The 10,377-nt window shown below is 41.7% G+C and overlaps 1 protein-coding gene across 3 annotated transcripts in view; it reads right to left on the bottom strand.

The window, feature by feature from the left end:
• Nucleotides 1-392: 392 nt before the first annotated feature.
• Nucleotides 393-10,377, bottom strand: part of usp10 (ubiquitin specific peptidase 10) — a 33,757-nt gene continuing 23,772 nt past the window's right edge. For 2 of the 3 annotated variants that reach the window (XM_017700693.2, XM_017700695.2), the window contains 4 exons: nucleotides 9,153-9,318; nucleotides 7,617-7,761; nucleotides 5,946-6,011; nucleotides 393-2,621 (listed from right to left, as the gene is read on the bottom strand). In XM_017700693.2, coding sequence (XP_017556182.1) covers nucleotides 2,434-2,621; nucleotides 5,946-6,011; nucleotides 7,617-7,761; nucleotides 9,153-9,318 — 565 coding nt within the window. In that variant the 3' untranslated portion in view covers nucleotides 393-2,433. The remainder of the gene's footprint in view (nucleotides 2,622-5,945; nucleotides 6,012-7,616; nucleotides 7,762-9,152; nucleotides 9,319-10,377) is intronic. The other variant, XM_017700694.2, reaches the window with a different exon arrangement.

Below are 10,377 nucleotides of genomic sequence, written 5' to 3' on the forward strand. Positions count from 1 at the left end.
TGCGAGAAGGGAAAAAGGTGAACAACCCTAACTGGAGGTGAAGTGCATGGTGTGCTGTCCTGTTAGGGAAGTGTCCAGACAGCCTCGCGCCAGGATGCGAGACAATAGAATGTTTGTACGAGGGACCTGTTCTAAAAGCTTCATTACCTCGCTTTATTCAACAGCCAAGTTAGTGTGTGCATATTCCAGGTATTGAACATATTTGATGGCTCAAGTGATACAAGTCAGAGTACCCTCTCAGATTGGGGGAAAATATTTAGGGGAGGTAAGGCCAGGGAAATTTTGGCTGCATTAATTATGAAAAGATAAATTGACATCAGGCCCAGTGCGTTAACGGTGTGGAAACTGTGGCGGATGAATGTCAAAGATGTGAAAAAATATGAGCATATAAGCATAGAACTTATACAACTTTATTCATTGTTGTGCTTTACCTTGGGTCATTTTTTTTCCAAATATCAATTCAGATGATGAATGGGTGGGGTGGGAACATTTCTAAATGGAGGGGGAAAAAAAAAAAATAATAATAATAATCAATACAATCTATGAATAAGATGTTTCAAGGTATCTGAAACAAAAGCAAACTTTTTTTTTTTTTTTTTTTTTTGTGTGCACTCATAAGGTCATCAGGTTGTGTTGCCATGCAGAAGCAGGATTCCACTTCTAGGAACGCCAGCCATTCAGTGAGCAAAAAGATCAACCATCGAGCCCTGACTCTGACGCATCGTCATCAAAGCTCATCGACACGGCTCCAACATGTAGAGTACAAACAGGCTGACTGCGCGGGGCAGGCTGTCAAACGGACAGGGATGTAGACTACATGGGTGTACCCAATCCTAAGGCAGCCTCCTTTTCAAAAACTAGGAGACGGGAATGGCTGAGCTTGCAGTGTGACAAGGCAGGCACTGGACAACTGACCCCTATACAATGTGAAACAGAAATAGGCTAACAGGACTGATCAGGATTAAAGAATGGGTTATTTAAAAAAACAAAAACAACTCACTCATCATTGGTATCTGTCCAGCATGTAACTCTGTATGTGTCTGTGTGTGTGTGTGTGTATATATATGCAAATGTGAAATACACAAAAAAAAAAAAGCCTAGCAAGCAGCACAAACTTTCCCCTGGCAGCTGAACAAGGTTTACCCAGATTCAGATTTGCTCATTTTTCTATACTTGAAACTTTTAAATATCTGCAAAAAAATGTGCATATGCACATCCATATCACATAAAATTATTGATCAATTTTATATTTTTTACGTGCACAAAGCTTTTTGTAAATCATCAAATGTCCTAAAGCGCATTAAAATTGTTAGATAATCAGTCTAATTCTACACCCAGAAACCACACCCAGGTTCTTGCAAACAAAGAAGCCGATTGCTTTTTTTTCCCCGTTTTTCTTTTTGTCTCAGCCCACCGCAGCACTTCTTCCCCAAACCCGGTGTCCTTGTTGATTTATCCGATGGCTCCAGTGTTATCTCAGCTAGGCCTGAGAGCAACGTGATCGTGAGGAATGGGGGCAGAGCGAGGAAGTGGCAGAGGCAGTGGAGCAGAGTGTCTCTCTTGAGGGATAAGAGGGTGGGGTTCAGATATAAAACTTGCACGTTCTGATCTACACATTTATTTTTTTGTTGTAGTTTGCTGGTGCAGGGCCTCTAGATTTAACGAGACAAGGTTTTCATCCGGCTTCACTGAACCTCTGCAATTCACCCGGCCAACAAAATCCCCTTGCTAAAAGGCAAAACAATTCATTTTTTTCCCCTCTCGCTATGCCGTTAAAGAGTAGATTAAACAAAAAAAGAAAAAAGAAAAAATTCTCTCCAGCAGTCCATCAGTTTTTGCCTCAGCTAGCTGGAGTTTTTAACAGTGTGTCAGTCTAAAATGAGGCTGCGGGTACCGAAGTGTCTCCGGTCCATACTGTCTGTGGCAGAAGACCCTCCCCACCCCAATTTCTGCAGCATCTGTCTCCATCAACCCTAGATATCTCCACTCCTGTGGTGAGAGGTGGGGCTGCAAGTGAAGAGAAGAAAAGAGAAGAGAAGAGCTGATGTGAGAAGAGAAAGAGAGAAAGAGAGAGAGAGAGAGAGAGAGAGAGAGAGAGAGAGAGAGAGAGAGAGAGAGAGAGAGAGAGAGAGAGAGAGAGAGAGAGAGAGAGAGAGACTCACTCTCTCTCTCTCTCAAAGTTTTTAGGTATGCGTTTGTCTATTCTTCCAAAACAGAAGAAGAAAATTATTGGAAAAAGCTGGCTCTCTTGAAAAGCAAGGAACGAGGGCAAGAAAGGGAGGCAGGAAGAGGAAAAATCTCGCAAGAGAAATTGGGCAGTGTTCCTGTTGAGGCATGTGCGTGTCGTGCGTGGCGGGCGTGTGTGTGTTTGTTGTGTTAGAGAGTGCGTGCATGTGTATGTAGTCATGGTTGCCACGTGTGCGCACAGGGTTTCTACAGCAGGTCGACGCGACGGTAGTAGAGCAGGTAGGCAGTGCGCTCTGCAGTCTGCTTCACCACATGATACTGGTTGATCACTTTCACTGCCTGGTCGTCGATGCGCAGCCAGCCGTTTAGCCCAATGTGGAAGACATCTGTAGTGTAGTGGCCACCTGTGGCGCTGTTCCCGTGATGATAAACAACTGTGGAGAGACGCAATGATCAAATAAAAATGGATGCAAACATGTATTATTATTTCTGACACAATGACTTTGTTCATATTAACACCATGTGTTCAGACATGTCCATGCCTTGGTTATGGGTTTAATGAGTACATGATGGAATTGACTGGCTACTTCAGTGTAGGTACATCCTTGAAGGGAAACAAGTTACTCCATCTATATTACAAAAAGCCCCTAATAATACTTTATTCCAGCCATAACAATGTAAAAGGTCATACTTTCTGATGCAGCACATGTCCGTTTTACCATCTCCACTTACTGTATAGATGCACTTTGTAGCTCTACAGTTACAGACCGCAGACCATCTATTTCTCTGATACTTTGTTAGCCCCCTTTTACTCTGTTCTTCAGTGGTCAGGACCCCCATGGATCCCATGGTACTATTTGGGTGGTGGAGCAGTAACACTGACGTGGTGATGGTGTATTAGTGTGTGTTGCGCTGGTATGAATGGATCAGACACAGCAGTGCTGCTGGAGTTTGTGTTGGTCATCCTCTAGTCCTTCATCAGAGGTCACAGGACGCAGATAGCCAGATATTTTTGGTTGGTGGACTATTCTCAGACCAGCAGTGACACAGAGGTGTTTAAAAACCTCCAGTAGCACTACCACCCAAACAGAACATGCTCTGTGAGGGTCTGTGGGGTTCTGACCATTGAAGAACAGGGTAAAAGGAGGCTAATAAAGTCTGCAGAGAAACAGATGGACTACAGTCTGTAACTGTAGAACTACAAAGTGCACCTATATAGTAAGTGGAGCTGATAAAACGGACAATTAGCGAAGAAACATGGTGGTCATAATGTTATGCCTGATCAGTGTATTTTCAGGAAGCAAACCTCAATGTGAATTGATGTAAAGAGGGTTAAATATACAAATGGTTAATAAATTCAAATAAATTCAAAAGACAACCACTATTACTGATGGTGTAGTAATAATGTTATAGGAAGATATTCTTATTGCTTGTTTGCATCTGTAGCAGACCAGATGGGCTCACCAGAAGACAACGTTTAGAAGATAGATTTTGGGGAAATTTACTGCATTGGTATAGCAACCGCTGCTAAGGGTTACAGTACAAGCTATTTTTTGACGAGCACAGAACAAGCCTTTCCCTTTCGAAGGCAAAATAAACGAGTGAAGGCAATTTACTCTTGAGCTGGGTAGAGATGAATAGAAGCCCATAGTCCCTGAGGGAGGGCAGTGTGTGTTTAAACAGATCAGTGAGCCATACGGGGGCACAGCGTGTCACTGGAAATGGCAGAGAGAGCACAAGCAAGAGAGGGGGAATAAAGGTGTAAAAGAGGCCTTGAGCTTAGTAAGATTTCCAGTAGTCGCTCCCCTTACTTAGACCACATTCATCATTAAGCTCTACTCTACAGGGCTAATACCTCACTTTGCATGAGCAAGGTCAGTGAAGGAAAGCAAAACGGAGCTATCTTGCCGTAAGTTATTAGAGAGCATCTTGATCAAGATCTGCTCAAAGACCTGGAGCAGAGAAATTGAATCTCTGGAGTGATAGAGCACCATGAAATACCTTAGGTCAGAGGTAACTAATAGGCAGACTGCGGTCCGAGTCCTGTACTATGCAGACCTGAACGGCGTAGCTTTCCTAGACTTTACGTCACAGCTTTAGCGGTCAAAGAGACTCACAGACCAATCACATGCGCTGTAAATATCACACGTGACGCTACTCAGCCAATCAGATCTGTGCATTATGGTGAGCACAGACTTGAGATGAGTGATGCACACACAGTGGAGAGACAAGGTGTAGGAGAAGAAAGTGAGTCAGAGGGAAGTTAGTTCACATGGTGAAATCTAAAAAGGGAAAGAACTGACAAATGTTGAAATGTGACAACTGTACTTTTCTGATTTGACATTGACCACATAAAATGTTGATATTCCTACTAGACTACTTCAGTAAACAGTATGCGTCACTGAATCATAATGCAAGGTAGACATTATGATGTTCTGGATCTTCACTTGACGAAATTCTCTAACTGGACCTCAGTGAATTTTAATTAAATACCACTGTCTCAGGCTCTCACACAGCAAGTAAAAGTGGCCGGTAACTGACATTTTTCTTCATATGCTACACAGGCCGACAGTGTGAACAGCAAAACGCACTGAATCTGACATTCAATACCTATGAGACAAAATTATTGCAGCTTTTATGTCAATCTATCGTGACAGTCATAATTTTATGCTGCTAAGACCTCTTTTAGGCAGATGTTTGTGTACCAAAGAATTAGAAGGCGATTATAGTAACCGCTCACAATCGAAGAGATTCTGAAAGAAATGGCCAAACACAGCCACAAGGCTGCTGCGTTAAGGGAAAGTCTGTAAGCGAAGTTTAAAGAACCCGAGGACACGAACCAAAGAAGTGACCGTGGCTGAACAACTTGAACACGAACACATTCTGGGTGATGAGCCCAGCTGCCAGTCAATGATGCTTCATGATTGCTCCTGTGATGCTGGTGAAGATGAAGCTGGTGAAGAAAAAGCTGAACATCCGGGATTGACTGCCGTTCATTGGCAGTCGTGATTGTCGTGACTGGATAATTCCCGTAAAGCATGGCTCTTTTGCTATTGTGGGTCAGTTTAGCAGCTGATCTGTTTAGACTGATGTTGCACAAAGATCACATTTAAAAGATCTTGTAAACAGCCAAAAATAAATAAGTAAATAAATAAAAATTCTGATTTGGTGAGAAAAATCAATTTGGGTCACTTTCACCAAGTGGGAGCCAAAACTAGCCATCCAAAATCAGTACATGGCCTTAACTAATGCTCTTGTGGCTAAATGTGAGCAAATCTTCACAGCAATGCTCAGACCAATGTAGCGTGAAGCCTTCCCAGATGAGCAAAAACGCTATAACTAACCTTGGTTTCAAAGATAATGTTGGATGAGCTGGCGTCTACAAACTTTGGCACAAAGTGTAGACCTGAGACTTGCAGGATAATGAGGGAAAACCCTATAATATTTCTATGTTACCAAAAAGACAGCCGAGTCATACCGTTAGTATCTGAGGCATCCTCCCCCAAAAAAGTGCCACCAAAACATTATTCAACATCTCACATACCGCCTTACATGCAATGTAATTAAATAAGACTACTTATGCTGTCTATTTAATGAAACATGAAGTGGGTCAATGTTTAAGTTAAAAAAAAAAAAATGATCAGGATAACATTTATATTGATAACATTCTGCCCACCTCTAATTTGATGCATACATCATCTGGTATTTAGTAATTATCACTTTATGTAACAATGTACATGCATAGGCGCCACACATACCTGCAAAGAGCCTGTAGGTTCTTTGGCCTTTCAATGTTTTGCTCCGCACTCCTGGTGAGAGGAGATCTGCAAGGAGACAAGAGGCACAAATATTTCTCTAGCATGTGACGCATCTTCAAAAACACTAGCTCCAAGCATTTGTTGGTCTTCAGATTTAATAATAGTAAACTGGCCATTAAAAAGGGAAAAAACATGTAATATTTGTAGCACTTACTAAACTGAATCCAGATTACATGTTTTACTATGGTCTAAATGGGTCATAATGCTGGCAGCTCTTCTGTTTTCTTAATTAAAGTAAGATGTTGCCTACTTTCAAACACAGAAACTAGACAGGTTTTTTTGTGAGAGAGCCCCTAAACCTAAACTTTGGGTGTTCACTGTTTATTTTGGGCAATGCTGCATTCTATGTGAGCATCAAGCCAGACAGAGGACAGGTTTGCGATCAAACTACACCCTGGGCCCATAAGAAGCATGTATTCCGCTGTTGGCACAAGCAGCAAAAAAAACACTGAGTTTTTGGAGAGGGCTAAGGGGTGAAAGGATTACAGGTTGTCAATAAATGTTTTAGAGCTATAGGGCATAGGCAAGGCCTACATGGTAAACAAACAGCTGTAGTAAAAGTAGGCGGCTGGTGCTGTGGACTGATGGGGTGCGAAGCTGCTAGCAGTTGAGCAAGGAGGTTGGAACTGATGAGCAAACATGAACTGCTGTCTGGCAGCTGATGTGTGATCATACCAAAACTTTCTTGCCCCTCGTCTAACTCAACAGAAATGAAGACTCTTCGGTATGCGTAGATGATTTAACTGAGCTGTGACATGACCGGTTTTATCCACATTTACCTCATGACCTTAAAGCTTAAAACACATTTCCAAAGTACAAGGTGATTCAAAAAGATTCATCTGATTTCAAAAAGACTCATTCACTAGAGAATTACAGATCGCAGTAAACTGTAAATGGTTTAAATGAGCATAAGGTTTATTATGTACTTTTCCAAGTGCTCAAATTCATCTCAAACTCGATTGAGCATGTCGGGTGTCGCTGTACTCACGGCTCTTTCATTGTGATTTCAGGGATCATCCGGTGTTGTTGGGAGTGGCACAAACAGAATCCTTAACGTACCCCACAAAAAAGGACACACAGCGTGAGATCTGGTGATCTCTTTCTTGGAACTGTCGGTAGCAACAACGAATGCCCTGAACTGCTGGTGGTTCAATGGCATACTGACAGTCAGAAACTGTATGACCCCCTCTTTCAATTGGTATGTGATTGTTTCTTAGGTGCCTCACGGTTTTAAAAATATGGCACTTTGAAATCGGATGAATATTTTTTAAATCACCCTGTATTGTTCTCAAAATTATCTGGCTGCCTTCTAACTAATTTAGCATTCTATGAAGTTCCACTGTCCAAAAAAAACCTACTTCTATCAATGCACCCGATAAATTTGGATTGGGTTTTAGGTAACGGATCATATAGATAACGTCAAGTAATGTACATTAAAAAACATACAAGACTATTTCATTTCACTGTATGTTTAAGTATGTTTCCAATTGTATATTACTTCATGTTACGTGTAGTGATGCATTGCCTTGTACCAAACTCTGTTGCTATTCAGCTGCGTTTGTTGAGTGAGACATGTTGTATAACTACATACACTCTCAGTGCCAGGCATACCTTTACTAATCTCCAGGTCGACAGGGTAGTCAATGTTCTTGATCAGCTTCTGGCAGCCACCAGTCTTTTCAAACACAAATCTCTTGAGATGAAGCACCAACACTGGAGGGAGCTCCTCTAGAGTCACCCTCCGGCTGATCTCAATCTGGAACCAATGAAAAAGGTAAAGAAAGAGGCAGGGAAGATGGGAGTTAAAAAAAAAAAGAAAAAACAAAAGAGCAGACAGTCAGTAGAGACAAGTTACTATCTACTAACATCACCATCTGTACCTCTCTCTCACATTAAAGACACAAAAGTTCCACGCTCAGTGAAACAGCACAGACAACACACGCAGTGCTTCTGTGTTGAACAAGAGGAAGACTGCTTGACAAACAGTTTTTATAATGCCTCATTTGTCTTTCATTACACTGAGCAGCAATTTGAAACTTCAGCAGAATCTCCCACAATAAAACCACAACATGGAAACAAACAGCACAAATACTGTCACAACTAGAAAGAGCTAATGTACAGCTGTGAGACAGATGTTTCCTCTCCTTTAATGGACAAGCTATAACTTATCTTACAGTTTCAATACTTTAACACAAGTGTTCTTAGAAAGGACTCATGTTGAGCCCATGTTACATAAATGAAGCTTGCAAATCCCATGTATACTACTGTTGTGTTTTGGAAGCCAAGGACAGGCGATCCATCACACACTGACCACTGGAGCCAAACAAAAAGAGAAAGGAGGTCTATTGGGTATTTGGGGGAGGGGGTGGACTGCAAGCAGCATCATAAACACTCCAACTTCGGAAATGAAACACTCAAAACACAGCTGCTGTACAAACATCCACTTTCGGGCCAAAACAATGAAACCTTTCCTCACAGCACAAGATAAGTGAGAGAGAGGAACTATGCATGGATCAAAATAAAAGTAGCATTTTAAATTTGTTAGCACTTTCATAGATAATTTAGAACAGGGGTGTCAAACTCAACCACCAAAGGGGCCATATTAAAACATGAACAAATCCACAGGCTAGACATTTTTTTTTTCTTTTTTAAGTAAGTGTGCTATAACCTGAACTAGCCACTGTTTATCGAAAATATACAAAAAACTAGTAGTAAACCTTGAATTACATGGATACTTGAAATATTAAAATGTCCTTAGCAGCTCAGTCTTTTAAACCTACTTATCTGAACTAGACACCCGACATCTTTTTGCTGCAAGTTCATTAAGACTTGGGCTTAATTCCTGAGCTTTTGGTGTTTATGTTGGTTGAACTGTAGCTGAAATGCAGCGAGTGTGTTTAATGATATGACTGGTGTGAAACTGCGTAGAACTTAGGTGTAACTGCTGTCCCATAGACTACTGCTGGGGTAGGAGAGTCAGAGCACATGTTGCAGTTGGAACTGCCTTGCAGCACATTGTGAAACAGAGTAACAGAGTGTGGTGTCTACTGCATCTCATAGTGGCACTGGAAAATAAATGAATTTTACAATTAATGCAAAGTAAGACTCATTATTGTATTGTTGTAAAAGGCCTAAGTGTACACAGACCTCCTGCTTGGTTTTAGTGGTGTAGCCCTGAACAGACTCGCGCGCGACCATGGTCTCCAAGGCCTCTTGAACTGTGCGTATCTTCTCCGACTGGATGTCCAGCTGCAGAGTGAAGAATGGCTGCAAAGTGGCCGATTCCTTCGAACTCTGCTGGTACACCACCGATCTACACAAAACAGATTGAAATTGTTTATTTTTGAAAAATAAACACAGGCTTATCAATATTAGCACATTTCTATTGGTCCATTCACCATGACAAAGGCAAAAAAAAAAAAAAAAAAAAAAAAAAAAAAAAAAAAAAAAACCCACACCCCAGAAATGTGAAAACATTTTATCCTGACCATAACAACATAACTCTATTCTTGTTCTATATATGGCTCCCTTCAATAACAACAACCCCCTTTGAGAGGTCACACTAAAATCAAGTTAAATTGAGAAAAAAAAAAATGCCAAGGCAAAAACAGAACTGAGTATATGCTTCCAGGAACATGAAGACTGAGCAAAAACTTCATATTTGTCACAGTGAGACATCTAAAGAACTTGTACTGAATTCAGCTCTTACCCTGACTACCCAAACATCACCCATTTAGGCTATTTGTCTCCAAATTTAGTCATGGGGCATGCCAAGCTCTAACCTCAAATACAACGTGAGTGGGTGTCATTTAAGCCTTTTTGCCTGACAGGTTAAGGACTTTTGCTTTTCGAAAGGTGGCACGGCTGGCTGCCCAGCAGGTCCTTGGGGAGAGAAACGGCTCCACTGCAGAACCTGAGAGGGAGAGATACACAACTGCTCGTTGCTCTGTGTGTGATGGCCACAGGCAGGCAGCTTGGAAGCTGGACAGAGCACCAGGACAGCGCACCAGGACAGCAGGCTGTGCTGAAGGTGGCACAGGGCTTCCTTGGCCCTGCTATCAAACGTTGAGGCACACAGCCAACGAAAAAGTGCTACTCAACCATAACTGGTGCTGTGGCCCAACAGCATGGCTAGAAGAAAAATAAGCTTATTGAAAACAGCAGAAATGGATGAGGGTCAGTTCTATCTGCCAGAGAGGTCAGGTGTTTTGCTACTGAATGCTGAACACATGGGAGAAGGTTAGGATAGACTGACTACCAATATTTCTGGGTCCTTATTACAGAAAATTCTTTTTGTGTTAAGATCTGACAGGTCAAGATTTGAGATTTCACAAATTCGTATTACAGAAGCAAATCTTATCGTAACTCAGGA

Source organism: Pygocentrus nattereri, chromosome 15 (genome assembly GCF_015220715.1).
Source record: "Pygocentrus nattereri isolate fPygNat1 chromosome 15, fPygNat1.pri, whole genome shotgun sequence".
Classification (NCBI taxonomy): domain Eukaryota; kingdom Metazoa; phylum Chordata; class Actinopteri; order Characiformes; family Serrasalmidae; genus Pygocentrus; species Pygocentrus nattereri.